At 47.7% G+C, this 27,363-nt stretch overlaps 8 protein-coding genes across 8 annotated transcripts; 5 read left to right on the plus strand and 3 right to left on the minus strand.

Moving 5' to 3' along the window:
• Positions 1-3,421: 3,421 nt before the first annotated feature.
• N7478_006326 (uncharacterized protein) lies at positions 3,422-5,237 on the plus strand (the record flags this gene model as incomplete). Its single annotated transcript, XM_056922540.1, has 3 exons — positions 3,422-3,672; positions 3,755-3,953; positions 4,011-5,237. The coding sequence occupies 3 exons, from the start codon at positions 3,422-3,424 to the stop codon at positions 5,235-5,237; spliced, it is 1,677 nt and encodes a 558-aa protein (XP_056780577.1).
• Positions 5,238-7,932: 2,695 nt separating this feature from the next.
• cpcA (amino acid starvation-responsive transcription factor GCN4) lies at positions 7,933-10,457 on the plus strand (the record flags this gene model as incomplete). The annotated part of the gene is made up of 3 exons (XM_056922541.1): positions 7,933-7,965; positions 8,770-8,803; positions 9,007-10,457. 3 exons carry the CDS (start codon positions 7,933-7,935, stop codon positions 10,455-10,457), a joined length of 1,518 nt encoding a protein of 505 aa, XP_056780578.1.
• Positions 10,458-12,498: 2,041 nt separating this feature from the next.
• N7478_006328 (Alphabeta hydrolase fold) lies at positions 12,499-13,599 on the plus strand (the record flags this gene model as incomplete). Its single annotated transcript, XM_056922542.1, has 2 exons — positions 12,499-12,682; positions 12,755-13,599. The coding sequence occupies 2 exons, from the start codon at positions 12,499-12,501 to the stop codon at positions 13,597-13,599; spliced, it is 1,029 nt and encodes a 342-aa protein (XP_056780579.1).
• Positions 13,600-13,981: 382 nt separating this feature from the next.
• Positions 13,982-16,440, minus strand: N7478_006329 (guanine nucleotide exchange factor VPS9; the record flags this gene model as incomplete). The annotated part of the gene is made up of 4 exons (XM_056922543.1): positions 13,982-14,027; positions 14,090-14,739; positions 14,797-15,050; positions 15,102-16,440. 4 exons carry the CDS (start codon positions 16,438-16,440, stop codon positions 13,982-13,984), a joined length of 2,289 nt encoding a protein of 762 aa, XP_056780580.1.
• A 416-nt stretch (positions 16,441-16,856) lies between these two features.
• On the plus strand, positions 16,857-17,648 carry N7478_006330 (uncharacterized protein; the record flags this gene model as incomplete). Its single annotated transcript, XM_056922544.1, has 1 exon — positions 16,857-17,648. The coding sequence occupies one exon, from the start codon at positions 16,857-16,859 to the stop codon at positions 17,646-17,648; it is 792 nt and encodes a 263-aa protein (XP_056780581.1).
• A 1,091-nt stretch (positions 17,649-18,739) lies between these two features.
• On the plus strand, positions 18,740-20,580 carry N7478_006331 (asparagine synthetase domain-containing protein; the record flags this gene model as incomplete). Its single annotated transcript, XM_056922545.1, has 2 exons — positions 18,740-19,429; positions 19,492-20,580. 2 exons carry the CDS (start codon positions 18,740-18,742, stop codon positions 20,578-20,580), a joined length of 1,779 nt encoding a protein of 592 aa, XP_056780582.1.
• An 868-nt stretch (positions 20,581-21,448) lies between these two features.
• N7478_006332 (sulfate transporter family protein) lies at positions 21,449-24,907 on the minus strand (the record flags this gene model as incomplete). The annotated part of the gene is made up of 4 exons (XM_056922546.1): positions 21,449-22,918; positions 22,968-23,167; positions 23,224-24,579; positions 24,676-24,907. The coding sequence occupies 4 exons, from the start codon at positions 24,905-24,907 to the stop codon at positions 21,449-21,451; spliced, it is 3,258 nt and encodes a 1,085-aa protein (XP_056780583.1).
• A 1,075-nt stretch (positions 24,908-25,982) lies between these two features.
• Positions 25,983-26,837, minus strand: N7478_006333 (DNA replication protein PSF1; the record flags this gene model as incomplete). The annotated part of the gene is made up of 3 exons (XM_056922547.1): positions 25,983-26,052; positions 26,163-26,680; positions 26,754-26,837. 3 exons carry the CDS (start codon positions 26,835-26,837, stop codon positions 25,983-25,985), a joined length of 672 nt encoding a protein of 223 aa, XP_056780584.1.
• Between the last annotated feature and the right edge of the window lie 526 nt (positions 26,838-27,363).

Consider the following 27,363-nt stretch of genomic DNA (forward strand, 5'->3'; position numbering starts at 1 on the left):
GCTGTGCAATGCAGGGACCAATCTGTGGTGGGCCGCCTTCATGAGCGCAGCCACCCAAACAAGGTAAGTATGAAGAAGAAAAGAAAAAAGAGAGCAAAGATGGACAACGAGAGCAGTATTTATACCCAAAGGCGGTCAAGGGGGGAACAAGCGAGATCACAGCTAACCAATCATACGTAGATCATGTGACACCCCTTTCTTTGAATTTTGGATTCCATGCCTGAGGCAGAAAGGTAGTGAGGTCACCTGTCACAATGCTAATTTCTACACATCTCAAAGGGCGGGGGCCACATTGCTTTCCAGGATCCAATTATTGGCTCTCCCTGGTCTATATTGCCAAATGAATACGATCAAGTATCATGAGTCAACTTGGAGGAGCATTGTAAGAGAGAAAAAAGTGGGTGCCAGCGCAAGCTCTTGTGGAACCTCCCCTATTCCATGGATTTGCTCGGTACATCAACTCTGTACTGTGGTCCCTGCACACTGGGTCCACGATTTTTATTTGAAATTTTTCGAATTCTTTTTTTTTTTCTAACCCAGATCAATGTACCTAAAGAAATTCACCCCCGCTTAGTGGTCGCCGGTCAGCATCATTCCTAACCCAGCGAGTCTTACTAGGAAGAATGGAAAATAATCGAGTCTCGCAATATTGAAGTAATGAGAGAGCGCGCATCCTCATCAAAAGGTGCCATGGTTAGCACGGTCTAGAGGAGCAGTCTAGTAGACGCTAGAATCGACGGATTCCATCCGTGTAGAACTTAGATGGACTAAAAAGAGTTCTGACCAACAGCATCGCGCGTACAAGATACACCGCATCAAACAAGAGTCAGAAATTGTTCTTGGCAAAGCCCGGTCTTTGCGATCTTCAAAAATTGAATTGCAATTCCGAAACTACGGAATACTGAAATCGGTACTTTCAGTGGACATCTCCGCCCGACGTTGCAGACTATCGCACTGCACGCAGGATGCTGTCTCTTAGCGCCGCATGGCACTTGCATAACCCCAAGCCTGCCTAATTACAGCATGACACCCCCAACAAAAGATCAACAGGGGGCCAACTCGTCTAGCCCACCCATTGGAAATTGCAGTAGCATTCTGAGTACTAGGTAGCAAGGCCTGGAACCTACGAAGGAAGAATAGGGGGTACGAAGAAAACTAGACGGAAACAGGGCGGCAAAATCTATGGCAGGATTGGCAATATTGGGTGAAATCCTTGGCCGCGGCGGGTGGAAAGGGGGCAGAGTGACGGTGCAATTGGTTCTCGGGCTGGAGTGGATCACCCGTGTGGGTTATCAATAAGGAAATGCTCCGATGGTCACGTCTCATTTGTAGTTTCCTTGATCCAAGTTTGATTCTGATGGTTGGTTCTTGGGACATCTTGGGGGTCATTTGCTTGTGATGGGAATCCTGCAGAATCTGACGAACCATGGCAAACATTCGAAACATCGACTAAGGACTGGGTGAGACGTGTATAGGAGTAGGGCTGGCCAGCCACCGCGGTGAATGGGCTTAAGACACGGGACCACTACTAAGTGGGGCTTAACCGTACTTTGAAAGCATTAGTGCAGCGACGGAACATCTAGAAAGTAGTATTTGCGCTAGTGAAATGGAATAAGAAATGAAAATCTCTGAGCGGAGTGTACAGGTACTCCGAGCGGAGGACTAGAGACTCTTTGATAGTTCGGTAAGATGGGGCCTTGATGAAAAAGGGGCTTGATTAGGGGGGAGGGGGACATTCGAGTACCTCCGAAAAATGATAGTGGATCTCGCATCTAGTCTAGTATAGTACATGTACATGTATGTATGAACAAGTAGTAAAAAAGAAAAGAAAAATAGCTGGGGAGTGAAACGATTCCAGTCCTGCCCATGCCAAGTCCTGCCTGTCATACCCGTTATCACGTAACAACAATATACGGACTAGAAAGCGGCGATGGCAAAGGTTTAATTCCGAACATCATGGGATCCTGGTTAGATCTCCAACGGCTGGTCTGAGAGATGATACGCCAGTGATAGGGCACAACAGATGAGATATGACGTTGGAAAAGCAGAGACACGGATGGTGCGACAGCGCTGGTTGGCCACGAGGAATCGCACGCCACTTGATGATAGAGTTGGGGATATTCCGGTCATTTGACATGAGACCAAGCGGCAATTCTCTTCCGTTGGATCAGCGTTACCTGCAAGCGAATCCGGGCCTTGTCCAACCCTAGTTGATCATGGTTGATCTTCATGCTGGTCTATGCAGAGAACAAGATGGGCGCCTTGCCCCCCTCCTCCTTCTTCTCTATTTGCCCTCCAGGGATCAAAGGATTATGGGAGGAGAGGGGGGTAAGGGAAGGAACCTTTGTAGGATACGAACTCTATCAGTTGACCTCTTTTTTGCCTGTTTTTTGTTGTTCCATTCTTTTGGTTCAAAAATTGGGGAAAAGATATGAAGTACCCCTCCCGATCCCTAAATAGTCGACCTACAGACGATCTTCACCCCTTGACAGTGTAACAAGATGAAGATGTCGCAAAGAGCAAAGGCTTGCCATGTAAGTAAAATCACGTATATTATACAAGAAAAAAAATATAGTAAAGAATCAAAACAAACCAAAAAAAAGTGAACAATAATTATCATAATACTTCGTAATAATTAGACAGATCCGCCCAAAATCGAAAATTAAGTCGCGTGTGAAAAAGTCAAAAAAAAATACCCAAGAAAAATAGTAGAAAAAAAAAATTCAAAAAGTCAAATAATTCTCTTACAAAGCCGGGACCGGAGCCGACCTGCACGGGTAAATTAGGGGGCCGTTGGCTCAAGCTGCATTGGCGATCCTAAGTGGTGTGATGGGTCTCTAGATGGTCTTTAGTCCCAATAGAAGAGGAGAGGACTGGGATAGATAGTGTAGAATTAATTGCCATTAAGGGTATATGGAGAGGAGAGATTAAGGGTAATTATGAAGGGCTGGAGGAGATTAATTCGAATAGAGCAACCAATAAAGCTCGGTGATTAGCTTAATGTACTGGATATACTCAGTCTCTCTCGTCTCTCTTTGACTTCTTTTGTATACGAGCCCGAACCAAGGAAATCCCGAAGCGGTAAACCCCCTGAAGTGCGGCATTACCTAAGCCTGGGGACCCACTCACTGTCTGGACTCCCTGCAGCTCCTTTCCCGATAGGGAAGAAAGCGCCATCAACACAGAACAGTCTTTTCCCCCCATGCCGCTCTTTTTTTTCTCGCCCTTCCCTCCCTTTTTTTTCCTTCCTTTCTTCTCCTTCTGCAAAGCAAAATACCCCCCCTTTTCCTATCTTCGTTGTGATACCCGAGCTTCACAGCTCTTATTTCTTTTGCTTTTGAGATACCCCCGATACCCTGCTCTTCTTTTTTAATCGATACCCCCAAAACCTTCAAGCTCCGGCTCTAATAACTTTCTAATCATGTCTGACGTTCAGAAGCCTGTTGAGGAGACCCCCGCGGTCGTCCCTGCTGCTGAGACTGCTGTTGAGGCTCCCGCTGCCACTGAGACCACCGAGGCTCCTCAGGAGACCACTGAGGTCGCTGCTACTCCTACTGCTGAGGAGACTGCCACCGACAAGCCTGCTGAGGCTACCGAGGCCGCTGAGGAGAAGAAGGAGATCAAGCCCGCCACTGAGGGTATCCTCGGCCACAAGGCCCCTGGTCTGGTCAAGTAAGTGATGCGATGCCCATGCGACGCGATTCACCAGGGAAAAATGTGAAGTTTGCGACTAACAATTTTTTTTCGCGAATAGGGGGCTGCGTTTCGCCAAGCGTTTCTTCTACTTCAACGATGAGCCCGTTGAGGCCAAGCAGCTCTCCGTCTTCCACCAGAACGAGAAGCCTGCTACTGCCAACCCTACTGCTGCTTGGGCTAGCCAGACCGGCAAGGGTCTGTTCTTCCTGACCAAGCGCGCTGAGGACAAGGCTACCCCCGCTAGCATCTTCAACCTGGTACGATTACACTCTCAACTAGGGACGAAATGAACACATGAAACTAACATTTTTCAGGCTGATGTCACCGACCTGACCAAGGAGGGCTCCAACGAGTTCCTCTTCAAGGTCGCTGGCCAGAAGCACACCTTCCAGGCTTCCAACGCTGCCGAGCGTGACAGCTGGTTCGTTGCTCTAGAGGCTAAGTCTACTGAGGCCAAGGCCGAGAAGGATACCATCACCTCTAGCGAGGGCTACAAGGCTGAACTTGAGAGACTGACCAAGCCTGTCGTCGCTGTCCCCGCCGCCAAGAAGACCGAGGAGAAGAAGGAGGAGACCCCCGCTAAGGAGGACAAGGCTGAGGAGTCCGAGGCCAAGGAATCCGAGGCCAAGGAGGAGAAGGCCAAGGAGACCACCAAGAGCCGCTCCCAGTCCCGCAAGCGCGCCAGCATCTTCGGTTCTATCCTTGGCAAGAAGGATGCTGAGGAGAAGAAGCCCGAGGGAACCAAGGAGGAGGCTAAGGCCGAGACCACCGAGGAGGCCAAGCCCGCTGAGCCCACTGCTGAGACTGCTGCTGAGCCCGCTGTTGTCGCTGCTGAGACTCCTGCTGCTGAGACCACTGAGACCCCCGCTGCCGAGGCCGTTGCTGCCCCTGCTGAGTCCACCGAGGACAAGAAGGAGGAGAAGAAGGAGGAGAAGAAGGCCAAGCGCGCCTCCATCTTCGGCAACTTCTTCCAGAAGGTCGCCAGCCCTTCTCAGGAGAAGTCCGAGAAGGAGGCCACCGCTCCCGCTGAGGAGACTCCTGTCGCCAGTTCTGCTCCCCAGCTCGACAACCCCGTTGAGGAAGCCGCCGTCCAGCCCATTGAGCCTGAGACCGTGACCGCCGCCGCTGAGGGTGAGACTGCTAAGGAGACTCCCGTTGAGTCCCCTGCCGCTGAGACCGCCTCTACCCCCAAGGACAAGCGCCGCTCTTCTTTCTTCGGTGCTTTTGGCAAGAAGGAGAAGAAGGCTGACACCTCTGACAACGAGGCCACCACTGATGGCGAGAAGGAGGCCAAGAAGAGCAACAAGCTCGGCGGTCTTTTCCGCAAGCCCTCCAAGGCTGTGAAGCTCGACAAGGAGGTCGCTGCCACTGAGACCGAGGCCAAGGCCGAGGAGACCACTGAGGCTACCAACGAGGCTGCTAAGGCCGAGGAGACTGTTGCCCCCGTTGAGGAGGCCGCCAATGCCCCTGAGACCGCCGCCACTGAGGAGACCAAGAACGTCGAGGTCCCCGCCTCCACCCCTGTCCAGGCTGCCGCTTGAATTGCCTCACCAGGACGCGTGGAATTCGAGCGATGGTGGGACTTGACTAATCCATCATCATCCACCCGCGATAATTTGACGGACTCTGTCGCTCTTCGGGCTAGAGTCTGAATACTTGCAAATACGGATTTATACCATCTTCGCTTTAGTTGCTTGTTTTGCTTTTTGCCTCGACACTGTCATTCCTTTCAGTATCACACTTGTCTACTTTCGTCGACCATTGATTCTGAGAGGGTGTCAATGAGATACCCGCTGTCGCTTTGCTTTTATTTTCATTTCTGTTCCCCAAAAAACCCACTACATAATTTTCTTTGTCGGCGATTCTCTTGGATCGCGATCCATTCCTTTTACGACAAGCGTCCCGCAACCGAGTTTCGATTCGCGACGTGCTTATGCGTTACGTGGTGTGTCGCCTTACTAGATTGATACCACTCTGCCATTCCTGGTTCTGTGCGCTTTGCTTTTTGTGTTCGATACCCTATGAGGAAGATGGGTGTTCGATTTGTTGTGAGTGTGGCTGCAGGCAGTTTATCTTTTTTAATTAATACCTCGCCTGGGTTGCTGCTTCTCAAATTTGTGCCCGTTGCAGTTTATATTGTTCTTCCCGTGTCGCGCAATTTCCTTACCCAAATTCGCTGCGAAAGTGACATATGCCGCGATAGGTAATACTTAATAGAACCTTTTGTTTTGCTTCATATATATCTATACATCATCTTTGTATTTAATTGTAAGATGTAAAGCTCTCGTACTTGTAAATGATCCCAACTTTGGGTGAGTGGTACGGCCAACAGCGGACCTTATCTATCAGTGCGTGCTGTGGGCCATATGTTGTGGATCAAACGGCGGTCTAGCTTTAGCTGCATAATCGACAACTCAGCACAGGGCATGCAAGCAATACTGTAACAGCCTTATGGGACTCATCAGGATTCCTTGGTCTGGGGTGTATCTTCGGTGATACCTAGCAAGAAAAATCAAGATCTAGAACCCACATTCCTGACTTCGTTGATTGAAGGATCATGCACGAGAATCATCACGAGAGGCTTGGTAGAATTGCCCTTAAAATTGGGTATGAGCAAGGGCCTTGCTGATCACCTCAATCCCTAACATTCGCTTTGATCTCCAGTGCATACTGTACTTTGATTCAAGTTATACTTTGATGTATATGCATACCACACGACATAACTTGAACCTCAACGCCTTGCGCCGCCGTTGTAACTCGGGGGCATACAGTGCTTCAAGTTGTGTTTGAGGCCCACAGTATGAGCTCAACTTGAATCTATATATACTGAGCCACCCGGCAACCTTGGAAAATAGGTATACTTTCAGATGGCCGATCCTAAAATTTAAGGACAAAATGATAGGTATAGGGCCACGAGGGGAATAGTGCGCTAGACATATCCTCGGGGTCCTTGGACCAAAGTATGGGATCGGGCAGTCCAAATTTGTAGTTTGCCGAGTCTGATCCATGTCTACTCCTCTTCTGTCGATCCGACGACTGTTTTTGTAATTCCTGATTTGGTACTTAATCCCGATTTGTATGGCAAAATCAGGCCTTCCCTTTTCATGCACAGTCGCGTGGTCTAATGGTCATGATTTCTGATTCACATGACATCCTCATATGCTCAGAAGGTTCCCGGTTCGATCCCGGGCGCGACTATTTTTGCTCCTGCCAAGTCAGCTAGTATGTTTTTGATTGATTTTATTAATGTCAGAGTACGTCAGAGTGTCTATTAACGTGACCTGCAGAAGTCTGTCAACTTGCAAATTGGTACATGGAATATGATTGCTAATCTGCATTGACCGGTATCCTCGTGGACCTCAACCACAATTTGAGTTTCAACATTGGAAGAGTTCCAGACTTTCTCCGCCATGCAGATCTCCGAATGACGCCTGATATGTATACCGTGCGCTGCGACTTGAATGTGATCGACCAGTAGTAAATAGTTGCTACGACATGCCGACCTGGGATTGTAACTACGTATTCAGTGCTGCGACGTCCACCGTGTTTCGGGGAATAGCATCGATCGGGCATACACGGCGCATCCGTGGGTTTTTTGTGCACACTATAGTATGTCTTTACCGCTGAAGACGCTCAGACAAATATGATCATATAGGTATAGTACGGTCTCTTGTTTCATGTTTTGCTCGGGAGCACCTATAACACCTGTGGACGCAGCGGTATGGAATGCCCAACTAACAGTGCAAAGCAACTTGTGAGTCCGGCCCAATTTCCCTGGGCAACCTTTTGCGAAACCCAGAAGAAATGCTGAAACCGTTTCGGATCGGTCTCACAGTCATAGAATTTCAAACATATCGTAGTGCATTATACCTATATGATATGGAGTATATCTAGTTAAGATATACTACTATGTGCGGAGTATTTGCCTACAGCACGAGCCTTTAGGCCTCCATAAATGATTAATTCGAAACAAGACACAAAGAGGTCAAGCGCCTCGCTAAGTGCAGAAACCTGCAATTTAGCAACAAAAAATAAGCAGAAGTGCGACTGTGGTCATAAGAATGCTCCTGCCAAGGCCTAAATTGTGCTAGTTCTAACCGGAACACTGGCGTCGGCGATTTTAGTCTGTAACCCGATAAGCCCCGCCGAGGGCTCCGAGACCTTTGACATTGGCCATAAAAGGATTGGTCCAGTGTACCTGGACTAAGTAACCCTAGTATAGTCAAGATTCGCCTAATGGCTCCTGCGCGTGTGATTGCGGAGTCACCTGTATGTGCTTCGTAGCGTGGAGGGGTAAGTGGGCGGCGCATTGCAGCTTGCAGATTTCGTACCCTCATTCCTCTATTCTTGACTAAATATTTACCACGTACAGCTGATTGATCAATTTTGTCGAAGCGATTTCATGTGCAGATTTTTTTTTCTTTGTACATATGCGAAATTTGTCTCCATTTATGACGATGGAACAAGTGGGTGTCCCAAAGTCAATTTTTACGCCCTTCGGCAAGACTAAGGTCAAAGAAGGAATTGCAGGGCACACGGGCCATGGGACACAGCCCACGGCGGGGACGTAAACGGGAAAAGATCGGTGGGTCCTGGAGGCTGTCGGAGACCAGATCAGTGTCTCCGACTGTTAATTCCGAACGCCGCCTTAGTAAGATTTTTTTGGGAATATTGACTGGGAGGTTTATTGTGTGCCTTTGTGGTGTTTTATGATTGCTTTGTTTGAAGTCTGCGCTTAGAACTGGATGATATCCTGTCTGCCTATAAGTTATTTACGTGGATACCTACGTGCCTGTGCCTCGAGGAGGCTGAGAAAAGGGGGGGAATGGAGATACTTGTCTGCTTATGGATTTCCCAGTGTTGCGGGTGTGTGGATGCCTGCATTAGTTCGGTCTGATTGGCCAATGCCCTAAAGTGCGACCGGGGGGCTGAATACATCACCGGTACTTAGATCTATATAGTGGAATGCATAATCAAGGAATGTATCTGGTGGGTAACGAGGCTCCGAGATGATCTAATCCCACCAATCAGAGCCGCAAATTCAGTTGTGACTCACACCCCGTGACTTCCTAGCCCGGTGTGAGCCTCGACTATGATTGGACAGCTCGTACGGCCAAGTGCCCCACAGGCTCCCACACAGCCAATTTGGTCGGTCATAAGAAGTGCCTGAGTCCCCCCATGGCTACCTTTTTTTCCTTTTTTCCTCACATCCGTGTTCCACCCTCACATACAAACTTCTACATTTTAGACCTCAAATTTTCACCATTCTATATTCACCCGAAGTACATTTTGAATCTACACCGATCCAAGATGAACTCCGTCTAAACCCCCCCCAAGACACTCAGTCTTCTTCCATTAAGGCAGACATCATAAACGGAACACAACCCCCCATTTCACCCTTTTCTTCAGACGTCTTTGGACCTCTGAACTTCAGCATCGCTTCGCGTAGCTCAAGTTCCCACCACTCTACCACCCCCACGATCGACTTTCAGTCGTTCACCACGGATCAATTCCAGCAATCATGGCTTCCCTCGCCCCCGCCTCCACAGCCATCGGCTCCCAGTTTGAACAACAACAGCAACAACAACAACAACAGTGCACTCGAGGACTTCGTACTCTATCCTCAGCCTCGCCCGCAGCCTCGTCCCAGAGACTCGCGTCTACTCGCTCCTCCGAGTACAGCCCTTAAGCCGTCTGCTTTGAAGCCCTTTTTGGCCCAGAACACTCCTCGTCGACAGACTTTCAGCCTGCAGTTGCAACGCCATCTCCAGCAGCAGTTCTCTGGTTCTCCTGTTCAAGACCCCAGAGTGACCAAGCTTGCCCGGTCTCCTTCCTACTGGTCTCACCCCACTGTGAAGCACTCTCAGCTCAATTCAGCAACTGTGCCTACCAATTCCCCTCAACGTCCCCCCGTCCCGCTATTCCACACCGATAATATCGAAAAAAAATACATGCAAACATATCGCCGCAATATGTCCGCCCCTAACTTCCAAGGTAATACTCAACGCTACCCCGCCTTTTCATCTCATCCCGCTAACCCCCGCCCTCCAGAACACGATAGTGAACTTTTCGGTCTGCCCTCTGCAGGCGCCATGGCCCCGATGACTTTCGATGATCTCTTGGGCCAGGAGACTGGTGAGGCTCTGTCCCCCGAGGCCCTCACTGGAACCATCTCCCCCAAGGATCTGATGTTCGAGTCCATCCCGCCCTCTGGTACTTTCACAGACCTCAGCACCCCTCCTTTCGACTCCCCGGGTACCTTCAGCCAAAACCCATCGCCCCTGTTCACTGATGTGGACTTCATGGGTCATGATGAATGGCCCCCTCTCTTCCATGACGGTCTCGCTGTAAACACCGCTGCATCTGGTCTCTTCGATACCGATGCCTCTGATTTCAACGTTGCCGCCCTGTCTGAGCCCAAGAAGGAGGTCCACGCTTCCATTGAGATGTCACCCGCCCCCAAGCGTTTGTCATTAAAGTCTTCGCCTATCTCTGCTACTGGTACTACCAAGCACTCCAGCATCTCTGGCATCTCTCGCCAGCGTAAGGATCTATCTCCTGTGGAGTTCGATCCCAGTGACCCTATTGCCGCCAAGCGTGCTCGTAACACCGAGGCTGCTCGCAAGTCGCGCGCAAAGAAGCTGGCGCGTCAAACTACTGCTGAATCCCGTATCAAGGTTCTCGAAGACAAACTGGCCCAGCGTGACGAGCTCATCGCCAACCTGCAGGCTCAGCTTGAGCTTCACAAGTCTTTCCAGTGAAGTCTTGGATGACACGATTCTTTTTTGATCTGTTTCGTATTATTTTTTATATTTTTACCAAAAATGGTGTGTGGTGGGCGCGGGGCTTGGGTCAAGCCTATCCCCGGCGTCTCACCCGGATGCCAGAGCTTTGCCTCTCTGGGTCTTCAAAAGTTCTACATGACTGAGACGTTTTGATATTCTGTTTCTTAATTCTGTTCTGTTTTTGCCTCATTGTTAAACAATTGCTTTTTTGAAATCCATTGTATTTTGTTTTGGCCGGTTCTGATTGTCTCCCTCAGGGATTGACTCGTGGCTCTATATTTCTTACTTTTAATATCAGATTGATTTGCAAATTGCAAAAACACAGAACTCTTTCCTTATTTAATCTCGTAAATAATATATGTAGCCGGGCTAGTGATAGGAACAAAGACTGGTTTTCTTTGTGCTCCAAGTTGGCGCAGTTTCTCAGACCAGCGGCGCGGGTCACTCACTGTCTTACATCCAATGTTCGAATCAAGTTGTCGTGTATATAACTGCTAATCGCGAAATATCCGTACAGTATTCTGGGGAGGATTTCTTTAAGCTAAGTACAACTGAGCTGCATATGCGTATGTTGTCAAGGAGACGTCTCCACATGTATTATCGCACTGCCTTTCCAGATACCATGTTTTTGGGAGTTTCCCGATTCCACCTCGAGATAATCGCTAATTTGATAACTTTCAGCCCATCTGTGGACTGTTATGATAAATTGTTGAGCTCTAGTTGATACCCTCTCCAATATGGTACTCATTTCAACTACTATTTTTGTTGCGGGCAATGTAGTCAAGTTGAATGCGCTGCGAAGAAGTGTGCGGGAAGGTACTCGCTTTAGCTTCTACTTTGAGACATTTGTGATAAACGGTTTTTCCCCCAATGAATATAGCAATTACGAATCTAAAAGAAATCAAGTGTTCTTTGGATTGATCTTGTATATCCTTTCCGTTCTCTGTAGTACACTCGCCGGGTTCTACGTACCGAAAATGGAAGGTAGAGTGAGCACTTTACTATTTAACATTCCTATTGGACTTATATAAGTTCATAATGTAGGCTACCCGATACGGAGAGTTCAAATCTACAGTAAATGGTCCAAGTGACCAAAAGAGTAGAATAGAATAGATATCAGAGAAAAGAGCTGACCTAGTTAGACCAAAAACAAGTGTGTCATCGGAGTTGTTTCTGTGCGCGTTGGTCAACCTTTTGACGCTTACTAGTACACATCCGATACTATAAGAAATCTCTCCAAAATTAGAAACACTTACAAAGAAAGTAACCTCTCCGTCTTCCGTTTCAAATGTAACTGAGGGTAAATACATTAGTCTCATGCTACTTACTCGTGGCGCCCTTGGGAAAGTAAAGAACATCACCCTTAACAGCCCTGACTTTCTGGCCATGACGACTGTTGAAGTTTGTTAAAACTTGATGTTCTTTGAAAAGCTCTAATTTGGGATAAAGGGTCATACCTTTATACCCCGAGTCTCTAGTACTTCCTACTCAATCTTGTTGAATTTAGTAGCGGACCAAAATAGGAAGCTAGTGACCAGCACGGCCGCAATATCACCTAAATTGATTGGGAGGAGTAGAATCTGGGCAGCTTAGTAGAGACTCTAGATCCAGACATAGGCTTAGCATTCGGCAGCTCTGGCTCGATAGGGGGGGCATAGCTTCGGTGATTGGCGCAAGGAATGTTATGGTTTCCCACTGCCTAAGGGCTAGGTCTAGGTCTTTTTCAATGGAGTTTCAAGTATGGGATTTCCCCAACTTCCCATCTATGGATTGGTTTCGAGAGTTGAGACCCGGTTAGACCGGATGTGGATCTCGGACATAAAAGCTAAGGTTGAAATCGGTGAACACTCAAGCTATGCGCCTCGGCTTTAATCGAGCTCCATATCATTTGAGACCCCCACCCCCCACTTGATCGCTTATAGTTTTATCCCATGAAACCATAAGAACTTAGAAATCTGCTCGCGTGGTGAACCAACCAATCTGATATTTCAATTCAACCTACTACAATTACATAAAAATGCCACCAAAGCTACCCGAAGGAGGTAAAACCTTGGTCTACTCGACAGTCGATAATCATGAAATCAAATTCGATTACTGGTTACCCCGCATCGAAGGGAACCTCCCCGCAATGATCTATTATCACGGCGGCGGTATGACAGCAGGCTCACGGCGAGGTGGTGGCTTTCCACACTGGATGTACAGTACGTGAAAATAGCATCCTTCCAAATAAGAAAGTGAAAAAAAAGCATTCTAATGACTCCACTCTTATCTAGATCACTGCCAAGACAAAGGCTATATCTTCATCTCCGCAGACTACCGTCTCTGCCACCCAAGCAACGCCATTGATCAAATAGAAGATGCAAAAGCCCTCTTCACCTTCTTATCAGGCCCATCATTCGCCACGCATCTTTCTCAAGCTACGAATATAGACACAGCTCGCATCGCAGTAACAGGCTTCTCAGCAGGCGCCTACTCCGCCCGCGCAGCATGCCTATACGCAACACCCAAACCCGCAGCTCTCCTCTCAGTCTACGGCCTAGGCGGCCACATGCTTCTAGACCACTGGACAGCCGCCCGACCACCAACCTCTCTTGCTAAATTCTTCGATCTAAACTCTGTTCCCGCTCTACTAGCTGATAAGACCATTGTAAGCGATGATGTAGCCGAAGGTTTTGCAACGAAGCGCTTCGCGCTAACGATACACTGGGAAATCACGGGAACTTTCTTAGATGGAGTTTTCCAAAGACCGGGACTGGGCGAAATGCTTAATGCGTTTCCGGTGGAGAAGAGATTTGAGGCTGTGCCGGAGATTTTGAAGAGTGGGATGTTGCAGGAGTTTGTGACTGGGGACTATCCGCCTTCTGTGTTTGTGCACGGGAAGGCGGATGAGGTTGTTACTCCTGCTGAAAGTGAGTTTCATCATGAGCAGCTGGGAAAGTTGGGGATTGCGACGGAATTATTCCTTATTAAAGATGGGCCGCATGGGTTGGAGGGTTCGATTAAGATGCGGAAGGCGATGGGTCAAGAGGTTGAGGGGGGAGAGAAGGTGATTGAGGATTGCATGGAGGCGTATAGCAAGGCTTTGGTGTTTATCGATGGTGTCTTTGCTGGGATTTAAAACATTATAGGGATCCCCTTCATGACTGCCATGGCCGAAATCTGTTAAGTAGAGGAAAATTTGAGTGATAGAGAAGCGCCTCCTATTACCGCGATTATTCGAAGAGCTACATGTATGTATTCTACGAGCGAACTCTGGTCAAGGTATTCCCATGTAGGTTGGGATATTGATAGAGACACCTAGACACGTTGTTGCACGTGTCCATGTGCACGTATATTGTTGAAGAGTTGTATCAAACGCTTCATTCCTGGAATCACCACACTAGAGCAACCCGCCAAATTGTTCATGCGGGAAAGCAAATCAAACAATAGAAAATGACGCTATTAGGCGACTGGTATCTGGTTCAGAGAGTCACAGCAAATGCAAAAATAATTTCTATATACTATTCGGCGCTGAGCGCGAGACAGGCATCGACAGCAAGACCAACTCTGCATCATAGATTAGTAAGAAGTTTCTTTTGAGGGATAAATGGCAGATGATCATGGCTTACCTTCCTTCCTTCATCTTGACCACATCATCAATGACATCTCGATCTAGATTAGGAAACATGTTTGATAGCGTCTCAACAACATTGCTATGTTCGGCACGTTGAATGCGTCGCGCCTCTGCATCTTCAGCGCTAGCTTGCCGAGCGGCTGCATCTTGGGCATCAAGAACACGAGTTAGGTTCTTCCTGGCGCTGCTCTGGCGCGGGGGCAAAGAATCATCACCGGAGGGTCTACCTTCACTACTGGAGCGTGGAGGTTGGTAGACATTGGGATTAAGACGAGGAGGCGCTGGCTGTGGGGTTCCAGCAGGCTGCAGAGGTCGATCTTGTGAGGAGCCGCTTTCGGGCTCATCGGAGAAAATGCGACCAATAGTCGAAAGAGGCTTTTGGATAGTGCGGAGAAGGCCGGCTACAGGCGCTGGGGTATCATCATCGCTAGACTGTGAGGTATCTTTGCGGCTTGGCCCTGATTGGGATTGCGAGGGACCACCGGGGGTAGTGGGTCTATTTGGTGGCTTCTCGTCCAGAGGTTCGACTTCCCGATTCTGTTCGGCAATGGCAGAAACGGCATCCTCAACATTCCGTTCGAAGTCTTCGTCACTGACTGTAAGACTGGTGCGATCTAAAGTTTCAATGAATTGAATGGCTCCAGACTAGATGTGAAAGTTAGCAGGCAGTAATGCAATTCTGTGGGTGTAAAACAAGCTCACCAGGGATGATAAGTAATAGCCTGCCTCACCACCGAGTTTATCTTGGTCACGGAAGCGAAGAATGTATTGAATATTAGAGACAAGATGATCGGGATTTGCATGTAATACCACGTAGATCAGGAGTGGAACGAAGGAATCCGCAGATGTATCTGCTTTTTTGGTATTCTTCAAAAGACCAAAGATCACCTTGCAGCAATTCAAAATACAGATCACTTTATCACGGGGCGCACGATAGCCATTAAGTTTCAATAATTCTATATTTCTCGTTAGAATCCAAGTTAAAAGTTTTGACCTTGATAGCATACCTTGCTGTGCCAAGTTCAAAAACCGTCGTCCACCGCCGCTCACGATGGGTATATCCAAATGCTCCTCATTAACCCAGCTGTAAATGCGAATCTTCTGCGCCAAAATTTCATCGCGCTCAATGTCCTCTTGGTGTTGACCCCGTCTCCATGGTCCATGCAGTCTCTCTATCTCTCTCCGTCGGCTACGGCTTGCGCTTCGGGGAATGGCCGGAGGGGCCGGAATAGCGGGTGCAAAGGTTTGAGAATAAAGGCGATTCATGACGAGCTTCTCCATTCCCTCCTTTGCGTTGTCAAACTCAGCATCTGAAATATCTCGCCAGACTTCACAAAAAGCCATTTTATTTGTGATGAAAGCCAAGAAATCGCTGATGATCTTGACTTGTTCATGCACCATCCATTGTTTCTTTCCAAACTCCATAAGAAATGATCGTAGAAACTTGGCCACGGGATCAGCAGTGCGGTGGCGTAACTGTTCTAAAAATCGGTGGAAATCGAATGGCTGATCCGGTTCAGGCTCCGGGAGAGGTGGAATTGTCGAAGACGTTGATGACCGTCGGGTTGAACTAGAATCATCGGCACCATCAGATTTACGAGGATGCGTAGTCGTAGGTGAAGAAGCCTTGCCTCCCTGCGGAACTGCAGGGGAGGGACCAGGCACCGGCGACTGTGTATGTTCCAAGCTTGATCTTCGAGGAGGAAAGAAGTTCTGGGTCGCTAGTTCTAGCCGAGGAGACATTATTTGCTGTTGATCGGTGGTCCGCGCGGGGTCTTGGAACTGTCCCATAATGCTCTGGATTTCCGGCTGGGAATCCGATTCGTCTCGAGCGCCATCCCCCTTTGTGGTAGGCTTCTGTTCATGATCGCTGCCTCCAGGTATATCAGGCAGCTTTTTTTCGGAGCTTGGGACGGAGTTCTGTTCATTGGACGGTATAGGAACGGGCGCAGTCGAGGCCAAGTTAAGGTATGCTTCATCTTTTTCGGGTGGCGTGGGCGCTGGAGTGGTTTGTACCTCGATATGTGGCCGAGATTCAGGCGTGCCTGTCCCCGATATTGATAGTCCAGCCAGCTGCCCCTCAACCGAGTCCGGTTGCGCCGGGGCAGATGCAGGCTGGTCTGAGATAGGCTCTACATACAGAAGAGACTGCTCCCCTTCGTCTGGGACGGGCGGCGCATTTTCCGCTGCTGTATCCTTTGTGTCTTGTGGCATTTCGGTGTTCGGGGTATCATTATGAGGCTGAGGGTGATCGGTAATAGACGTGGGGTTCTCGAGAGTGTCTTGGGCGGGGTGCTCGCTCCTGTTCCCGGAGACCGGTGAGGATGGGGATTCGGTGGCCGACATGAGCTATATTCAGCATGTAGGCCACACAATATATGGTCTAAATGGTATTCGATAGGCTCGATTATCATGAGGCTCGCTGCAGCGGATCAATTGTTGGACCGAAGGGCCGGCATCATCACGAACTCAAGACTCAAGATAATTCTCCTTACGCTTGTGGGCCTCGATATTCCATATAATTCCGACTATTGTATCACAGATCTCAGAGAGGCCAGTATGAACCGATTCTGTTGTATAAAATGTGAAAATTCCTCCAAACCTATGTAGACGCTAAGATTATGGTATATTTACTTCACGTTGATCTTCACGCCCGCATCTCCAGTTAACGTAATTCACATACGGATGGCGCACACAAGCGGGTGGCGCACACCGCCTCAAATCGCGTTCCGACGCGTACTTACCATCTTCAAACACCCACTATGCCACCAAAACGTACTCAATCCTCTCAAAAACCTGTCAATAAAGAGGGTAGGATCTCATTAGCTATTAAAGCTATTCAAAATCATGAAGTCTCCTCTGTTCGCGAAGCAGCAGTGCTATTTGATATACCGGAAACTACCCTCCGCCGCCGACGCGCGGGACAACCTTATCGCGCTGATATACGTGCCAACAATCATAAATTGACCCAGAATGAGGAGGACTCGCTTGTAAAATGGATACTCTCTATGGATCAACGTGGAGCAGCACCTAGGCCTTCTATTGTACGAGAAATGGCCAATATCCTACTTGCAGAGCGTGGATCTACTCCCTCATCTACTGTTGGTATAAACTGGTCAACAAACTTTGTTAAACGTCGTGAAGAGCTTCGTACACGATTTTCAAAACGTTATGATTATCAACGTGCTCAAAATGAAGATCCAAAGTCTCTACGTATATGGTTTAAAACTGTTCAATGTGTGATTGATGAGAATGGTATCCAACCAGAGGATATCTACAACTTTGATGAGACTGGGTTTGCAATGGGCCTTATTGCAACTGCTAAAGTAATAACACGTGCTGAATACTATAGTCGACGAGCACTTCTACAACCTGGAAATCGTAAATGGGTAATAGCAATTGAATCAATTAGTGCAAGCGGTTTTACCCTACCTCCATGCATTATATTCAAAGGCAAAGTCTATATCGAAAGCTGGTTCGATAACCTTCCAGATAACTGGCGATTTGAGGTCTCTCAAAATGGCTGGACTACAGATGAAATTGGTGTACGATAGCTTGAGAAGCTGTTTATTCCAGCTACTTCTATTCATACAAAAGGAAAATACCGCCTTCTTATTCTTGATGGCCATGGTAGTCATCTTACACCTCAATTTGATCGGATTTATAACGAAAACTCAATCATACCGCTTTATATACCATCGCATTCATCACATCTTCTTCAGCCACTTAATATTGGATACTTTGCTGTTCTTAAGCGCTCATATAGACGCTTGGTTAAAAATCAAGCACGTATAGGATATAACCATATTGATAAGCTAGATTTTCTAGTAGTATATCCTCAAGCACATACAGAGGCCTTCAAACCAGAGACTATTCAAAATAGCTTTACAGCAGCAGGTCTAGTACCAATCAACCTAGATCGTATACTCTCAAAGCTAAACATATCACTACAAACACCTACACCCCCAGGAAGCCGGCCAAGCAGTAGATCAAGCATTTTTTCTCCAAAAACACCAAGAACAGTTCTCCAACTTCAAAAGCAAGCTTCCTCCCTCAAGACTTTACTTAAAGAACGTTCAAAAAGCCCTCCAACACCGTCTAAGATTGCACTTGACCAGATTATCAAAGGCTACTATCTCTCAATGCATAACGCTACACTCCTAGCAAAAGAGAATACTGATCTACGCGCTACAAATGAGAAGAAACGACAAAAACGTACACGATCAAATCGACAAATACTACACGAAGGAGGGCTAACTGTTGAAGAGGCCTCGCAGCTTATTGAGTAGCCAATCCAACTAGTTGAACATGTTGAGGAACCTCTACCAGGGCCTGTTGAACCACCTGTTCTACCACCTCCACCAACCAGACGGCGGCAGGCAAAGTGTAGCGGCTGTCATAGAATAGGTCATTCAATTAACTGGTGTCCCAGTAAATAAATTTTCAAATATAATGGCGTTTTGGTGGTAATATTCTAATCCAAAGATGTAGTACTAGGCGGTGTGCGCCACCCGCTTGTGTGCGCCATCCGTATGTGAATTACGTTATCTGACTAATATTGATGCCTCAGGCTAACATGAAAACATCGCAATACAAATTTCGCGTCGAGGACTTTCCACTCGCGCTCGTTGTTTCTTCCCCCACTATGTGTGGGATTTTCTTTTGTTTATCCTCTGGATCGAAAGTCCCAACCCCGGAGACACAGGCATTGCTAAAAAGCCGCGGCCCTGACAGCTGTCAATCGCACTTTGTCCGCAAAGATGTCTCAACACAAGATGGCGAGTTCCTAGCTTGCCATCTCACTTTCACCTCAACAGTGTTGTCTCTAAGAGGTGATCATATATACACTCAACCAATTGTAGATCCGGCCACGCAGTCTGTTCTGTGCTGGAACGGGGAAGCCTGGAAAGTTGCTGGCAAGCGGGTCTCTGGAAATGACACCGAGCATGTTTTGAGCTTATTTTTACAGGCTGTGGCCGATGATGGCAATGGAGACGACAGTAATTCCTCAACCCATAGACTGGGTCAGGCAGTCGCGACCATATCTGGACCATTTGCATTCGTGTTTTATGATGCGGTCCATTCAAGAGTCTTCTTTAGCAGAGACTGCCTTGGTCGAAGATCTCTTCTTCAAGAAAACGATGAAGATGGCAGCTTGAAGATCTGCAGTATATGTGATGGATCGTCGTCAGAGGATTTTGCAGAAGTAGGATTTGATGGAGTGTACATGATTGATCTTGCGGCACCTCATGGCTCGTCCCTCTCTATCAGAGATCGATACAAGATTGAGACATTGCCCTGGAGCTCTGATTCCATACCTCCAGCTGGTCATATTGTAAGAATATCGACACAAAACAGGACTTCAAACTGAGAACCGACGACTAAATCATTTCACAGAAAAATCCCATTCCGCCAATGAACATGTCAGTCCCAATAGAGCAACCACCTGCGTTGACATTGGACACCCCCTTCATTCAAGAGCTAGAGACTAAGCTTCGCGGATCTCTATCATTGCGAATCGACGATGTACCAGAACCACCCGGCTTTATCAAGGGACAAAATGCAAAAGTAGCGGTTCTATTTTCCGGCGGCTTAGACTGCACACTACTTGCACGGCTGGCTCATGACATCCTACCCTCCGATGATCCAATTGATCTACTGAATGTCGCATTTGAGAATCCCCGAGTAACCGCAGCAGCAGCAGCTTCAAATCAACAAAACCCTTCATCCCCAATTTCACCATATGAAGCTTGTCCTGACCGAATCACTGGTCGTTCAGTCCATCTTGAATTACAGAAAACATGCCCAGATCGAAACTGGCGTTTCATCGCCATTAATATACCCTACCAAGAAACTCTAGCACAACGAGATCTCGTAAGACGTCTAATGAGACCCCACAATACCGAGATGGATCTCTCTATCGCATGTGCCCTCTTCTTCGCCTCAAGAGGACAAGGTACAACCTTTACCAACACTGAAACCAGTATATCTGCCGATACAGAGCCAACCGCATTCTCAACCTCGGCGCGTGTTCTATTATCTGGCCTGGGCGCCGACGAGCTCTTCGCCGGATATGGCCGGCACGGCATAGCATTCAGCCGAAATGGCTTCGAAGGACTTGTCTCCGAAATAAACCTGGATGTCAGTCGTCTTGGCCAAAGAAACTTAGGTCGTGATGACCGCGTCCTTTCCCACTGGGGCCGGGAAACTCGTTTTCCATTCCTAGACGAAGAATTCGTTGCCTGGGTTCTTCAAGCTCCAGTGTGGGTGAAATGTGGATTTGGGCTGGCGACTACTGATGCGACAGGCTCCAATATTTCTGAAACAATATCTTCTCTCGATGCTGAAAAAATAGCCCTTCGGCTTGTCGCACTTCGACTTGGTCTTTCCAGTGTTGCTCGAGAGAAAAAGCGCGCTATTCAGTTCGGTGCTCGTACAGCTAAGATGGAAAAGGGTCGAACGAAAGGTACCGACACCCTCAGCTGAGAAATGTAACTTTATGATGATAGTGAATCACTATGAGGGTTTCTATTTTATTTTCCCTTTCCCTTTTCATCTTCCTTTTTGTTGGCACTTCACTGCTCAACTTCTTCCCCACCCCCCTTCCTTTTTCGTCAACTACACATAGATCTATCAAGGAACAGATTGCCAGCGATGATGACAAAACATGGAATCAGATACTTCTGAATCCACATCTGTTTCTATCCTTGTCGCTATTTTTCAGTTCTTTGTCTCGGATGGATACCATCTAGCTTCATGTCTCATGTGATGATTATCTAGATGCTTGTGATTCCGTTGTCTCCCTCATAGCAACAGCAGTCTTTTTCAAGATGGCGCGGGGCTAGAGGATATGAGAGGGTGCGATGACCTTGTATTTGGGTTGTTATGATTTGAGCGGGGGTGCGCAGATGGATAGTGAGGAGATGGCGATGATGTATGAAATTGAGATATGGCTTATGAAGGCTCAAAAGGCAAGTCTGAGCTGGCTTCTGTACCTTGGTAAAGTAGACATAGAACCACAAGAACGAAATTGGACACTTCGGTTGGGGGGTTTATACTCTATCAATAGCTTATTGGTAAAGCTGGATCTCTATTCACTTCATTAAGTAGTGGTTTTACCGACCTAATATAGACTACTCTTTTTTTATTTTGAAATATACAATTATTGGTTCAAAGGTTGTCTGGCCGATTTACTTCGTGACACTGATTCTATACAGTAAAAACATTGAACAAGATCGCTAAAATGAAGGCCCACACTAAATGCATGTAGTAAATAATAAAAAATGCATATATGAACAGAGATCAAGCTGCCATAGTCAAAACGTATCTTTAATCCAACAGTTAGTAAAGTGACTCAAATATAGATAAAGGATATGGCAGGGTACACATACGAAGTAATACAATCCATACGCTCAGTCGTCAGCTTCAGACTAACAGTTAGCAGTTCACGAGCCAATCGCGGTTCTGCCTCCTGGAGAGCCTTCCATTTCTGATCGCTCAAACACCAAGCAACACATTCATGCTCTGCTTTCACCGTAGCCGTGCGGCGGGTATCGCTGAAGAATGGAAGCTCGCCGCATGGTCGGCCAGCCACAACAAGCTCATAGTACCGGCCCTGAGGGAGATCGTACTCGCACCGGAGCATTCCAGACTCAAGCAGATAGAAAGCGCGCGGGACGTCACCTTCATGGTACAAGATTGTTCCGGCGGGATAGACTTCGCGTGAGAAATAGGCGCAAGCGGGAAACCAGAAGTCTTCGTTCTGACTAGAGAGGCCTTGGAAGGTTTGAAGGAGGAGAGGAAGGGGCTGGCGCATTGTGGACCAGGCGGGGGCGGTCATCATGCTCATTGAGGTTTCGTGTTCGCGGATTGTGGTAGTTGCCACTCTTTGGAGGTATTGGCCTCGTGGGGAGTTGACCATGGGGTCGGAGAGACTTGGTTGGTTGTTTGGTGGGTTAGGGACGGGGACATGGAGGGTATTAGATGGGGCAGATTGTAGGGATTTGTTGATAAGTGCCTCCTGGCGACTGTAGAAGACCTTAAGATAATCGTTCTCGCAGAACTCGAGGGCGGAATTCAAATCTTCGAAGATGGGTACACCAGATTCCGGTTCAAACAGACCCACGTTTTCGAGACTCTTTCCAACATCGCCTTCGAGATTAAGGCCGGATATTGTTGTTTGAACGTTTCGCTTGCGAAGAATGCGATTAATGCGGGTGAAAGCCTCAGCGGCGGAGAAGTCCAGTCCATAAACTCGGGAAAAGTCCAATATCAAGAATCTGATGGGTTGTTTGCTAAATGCTTCGTCCTGGATTAGGCCACGCATAGTGTTCTCCATATTGACGATTGTTCCAAAGAACAGGTAACCCCCAAGTTTCATGATAAGGGTTTGCTGTCCAGCTTCATGGAGGAACTCCTGCTGGATCGGTGGACGACGGACGGTCGATCCTGCGATCTCTCCCGAGAAGGTTGCTCGGATGGCAGATTTGCGGGAAGTTTGAACCACGAAATTGACACACGCTAGGATGATACCAACGAAAATGCCGATAACAAAATCCCAAGCGCCCATGGTCACGACGATGATGATAACTGTTAGGTACTCTAGCCTCGACAGCTTACCCCATGTGTCCACTAAGGCTTCTTCTAGTAGTTCAATACCGAGCAGGAAGATCAAAGCGCCGACAACCATTACTGGGATATACCCAATAATGACTGGGCCTATAACCAGAATACCAGCTGTTGCTGCTGCGAGCATAAGACCAGCCAAACGAGATGTACCACCGCTGGCCATGAAGAGAAGACTGTTGGTGTAGACAAGGTAATTCTTACTATGTTAGTATATTCATTGCATCCTGTGTTGGGAGATAACCAACCTGAATGCTGCCCGTAAATCCCGAAAGGGCATTTGTCACTCCATGGGCCATGAGTTCATTGTCAACATTTAGATTATCTTCTCCAGTCGAAATCCCCAGAGCGGGAACATTGATAGGCACATGAAGAACACCAAAGAAAGTCAACGCGAACATAGCTGGTAGTGTATCCGCAAAGGCGGTCCAATCGACAGCCGAGAAATCTGGTTCCAGTAAGTCACTTGTACATAAACTCGATATTTTTGATCTGCATGCTTACCATAGAGGCTGTAAAAGTGGTACCATGGATAATTAGACGAAGGGGCATTAAAAGCCCAGCCTTTCTGATGGAGAGTATCCATGGAAATTCCAGCACACAGAACAACAACATAAAACATCACACCAACGAGAATGAAATAAACACCAACGAGAAAGTTGGATCGAATAAAACGCTTTAAAATGAGGAGACCAACCGCGAGAGAAAGCGGTATTATCCAAAGAGCAACCGTGTCAGCGTGGAAAAGTTTCTGCAACGTTGGTAGGTTATATTCAAGAGATCCGGGCAGGCGAGCAGAGACCTCGACGGCGGTTTGAAGGAGGAAGTAACCAACACCACCTATACAACCAATAAGGATGTGGCGTGGAAAGAATCCAATGAGCGAGCCTAGCCCACACACTCCCATTAAAAAGAATACCAGGCCGGTCATAACCGAGCTGACTGAAAAGGCGAGGATTGTAGTCGCTATGACAGACTGCGGGTTATCTTGTCCAATCCTATTCATGATAGCGAATGCCATTTGGTGAAAGAATGGTACCACTTCAATCATTTCACTGCCAACTCCTCCCTTGAATATCGAACCACCACATGAGAATACCACCTGGGCAATAATAGTGCTGACATAAAACATCGATATTCCATCACAACCAAGATCTGCGAAGATCGGTTCACCCAGGGGGAATAAAATCATTCCATACGAAAGGGCGTCGAGGACATTGAGTAAAAGGCCGAGCAAAACTGCAGGAAGAAAGCTGACCGGACGCACTACTCCCTCCTGCCAAATCGCAGGGCGATTCCAAGTCTTGGGGTTGGTTATTATACGAGAGTATTCGGTAGCTGTAGCAAACCCCTTTGCAAAAGTATTAGGTGGCCGGTCAATGACGTCGCCTTGATTCTCGACATCGTCCACTGTTCCGTAGTGATGCGGGGACTTTGATCGTGTCTTCGCCAGTAATGAGGTCCGTTCTGTGTCTCGAGTCTCAGGTTCATTGGGAATCGTAGGTATCGTAGGTAGAGGAGGAAAGGGTTCGATCTCTGAAAGAGGTTTGCCATGGTTCTCAGTGAATTTCGGTTGTGGTTGTTGGCCCGGTTGGCGGATCATATCTGTCAGGGCGGACGAAGCCACAGGTATTTCCTCTGGGGCAGCCTCTGATTCTTCTATCGCCTCCTCCACGACAGGGTAGGAGGAACTGGTAATATCATTCTGTGAGATGGTGGAAAAGCGACGTTCTCTAAAGATATCCAAGCTGGGGGGCAGGCTGGTACGGCCACGAGAGGGTTTTCTATTCAATGAAAGACCATAGGTTGCAAGCTCGGCCGTTTGTTCTCGGACACCATCAGATGCATAGTGAGCCGGGTCTAGAGGATTGTGAGTGGTTAGTTAAATTCGCTCTTTACTCTCCACAAGACTTGCAGATCGCTGCCAATGTTTGTTTTTTGAGTTGATGTACCCACCCGCATTTGTATTCAAGGAACGATGGTAAAATGAACGGCTGGGGGTTCTGTAGCTTGAGCCGTTGTAGCTGGACGCCTCCATCATGCCGCCGGGCGAGCTACCAAGGTTGGCATGTTCCACCAGCGACTGCGATGGGATTGAGACGTCCAAGTCTCGGTCAAAGCCTGGGTTACGGTAAGACGGGGCTGATGCACGCGAACCGCGCCGTCCATGATGTTGTAGAACACCCATACCCTCCCCCAAGTCGTGGCGCGGCGCCTTCGAGGATGCTGTGAAATTCGGAAGATTACCGGGGGCGCTAGCGCATGCAACGCCGTTGGATTGGGTTAAAAAATCGGGTTATTGACGCAACGAGAGGCAACGCATTAGGCTACCAGGTAAATGAACATCATGAGGCCCTGTCAAAGTATATGTACGAGAAAAAGAAAAGAAAATCCAGGTGTTTGAAATAACCTAATTTCTCCAGAACACCCATTGACTAAAAAACCCAGAAACGTTGGAAACTTGGAAACTGGGGGCTTATCAGTGGGCTCCATCGGAGCTAGACTACATCTGGGTGATAGGTGATAAGGCGGGATTCGATTTGCCGATGTTACTACACACTACACAGCTACTACACACCACAAAAGTACACTATCTATATTCATGAAAATCATAAAGATTTACACATTAGATACCTACATGACTCAGGACGATCATCACTGGTATCTGTGAGACTTCCCCACCGATCGACATCTCACATGGCTTAGTTTATCTTCCTCCCTGATTTGCCCGGGAGCTCTCTCTGGCCTGTGCAGCGATGGCTTTCCACCAGGAACTTTACTTGCATAGATCGATTTTCAATTCTTACCTCTAATAAAAACTTCGCAGAATCTCTACATCAACTAATTATTGTTCTCCAAATTACCCCAATACTAAATCACGCCTTTCGGTCACAATCTAACCGGTCTCTTTTGTCGGCCCCTTTAGCCCAAGCAATCATGATCTGGACCCCAAACTAACTCTTTAGCGCCAAATCATTGAAAGAGGGGACTTTTCTCTCTCTAGCAAATAACAAGCCCCGCAGGAAAAACGCACCCGGTGTTTGAGGTAAAGATGCTTAGTTGAATTGATGAATAAATAAAAAAGTCGTCCTGCAGCCAAGACCCGCCATGGCGAGTACAAAGTACAAGAGAGTAGTCATTTGTATATACAATTTCGTAATAAGTCCATCTACGAGTAGATAGGCCTTGGGGTATCTTAAATGTACAGCACGCAAAACTCCATCCACATGCTTAACGGTCTCACCAATGCCACCCTCCAATAATCAGCTTAACCGTTCTAGGAATCCCTGAGCAATCAAACGCTCAACATCTCCTTGTCGAACATACAGCTGACTGTTCTTGGTCAAATTAATCACTCTGCATCACTCGTTAGCATCACGTCCCTCATACCAATCCCACCTAAAAAAAAGGCAGATAAATAGAAAGAAAAGAATCCCACGTACCCGTATTCCGTCTGAATCTCTCCAGCATCCTTTAACACCCGAACATCAATAAACAAGTCCTTAGGCGGCTCCAATGTCCCCGTTAGATCTATATCCGTCCATTGTCCCTTATACGCAGCAAGCATATCGCCATACTGTCGAAAATATTCCTCTTCCTCGGGACTAAGCGAACTATGTCCCCCGCCAAACTGTGAAAGGCGTCCTTCTTCGCCCCCCTCGCTCGGCTGCTGCTGCTCCAGCACATCAACACCGAGCCAGCATAGTTCTTCGAGTTTTTCTGTGCGCACGCGATGATACGCGAGTAGACAGCGCTTGTTCCGGCGCATGCATAGATGGTCAACGAGGAGGGTACATGCCGTTGCTGGGTCGGCGGAGGGATTAAAGGAGCCCTCGAATGGATTCAGAAGACGAATTGTGTCTCGCTCTAGATCGCGGACTTCGCGGGTCACGGCGCGGACGATCTCCGTTTGGTAGGGTGGGAGGTGGGCGAGGGATTGTGTTCGTTTCGCATGTTGCACCTGGCATTGGGTGTTAGGTTGAACTTTTGGGGATTCAGAGCTGCGGTTTGAGATTGTTCCGAGTCGTACGTACCAGTTTATTGCCTAGTTCGCCGTACATCGTGGCGACATGATCTGGGTCGGGTTGGAAATGCCCGGCGCGCTCTTGGGGATCCATGACGCGCCAAGACACTTAGTCAGGGTGGGGATGATCGGCGAGGATTGGATCAGGAATGTACTGTATGGTGGGAATATTGAAAAAGGTTCTGGAGAGATGTAATATTCAAATTTTGACGGGAAATTCGTAGTGGATGAATATTGTGTTGGTGTTGGCAGGGTACGTCGATTTATGGTGTGGTGTTGGATTGAGATATCTGCTCTCAGTTGACTTTAAAGTTCTCTGAGAAAGAGCATACTTGCAACGCTTCATGGATAGTATACTTGGAACAAACCTTTGCAGGAAAAGAACAAAAAATATAGATAAAAAAGAGAAAGTCGCAATTAGTATGAATTAAAATTCTCTAATCTCATCAGTATCAACATCAAAGGCTCCAGTATCAGCCAAGTCACTCTTCAATCACGCTCTCTTTAACAACTGCGATGGCCGATCTCAACTCAAAAAAGTAAGACTTTCCGCTTGCCCTATGGCCTGAATTGCTTTTCATGCTTATGTTTCGCCCCATAGAGCCCGGAGGTAGTCAATG

Source organism: Penicillium angulare (assembly GCF_028827245.1).
Source record: "Penicillium angulare strain IBT 27051 chromosome Unknown utg000004l_segment0_segment0, whole genome shotgun sequence".
NCBI classification, from domain to species: Eukaryota; Fungi; Ascomycota; class Eurotiomycetes; order Eurotiales; family Aspergillaceae; genus Penicillium; species Penicillium angulare.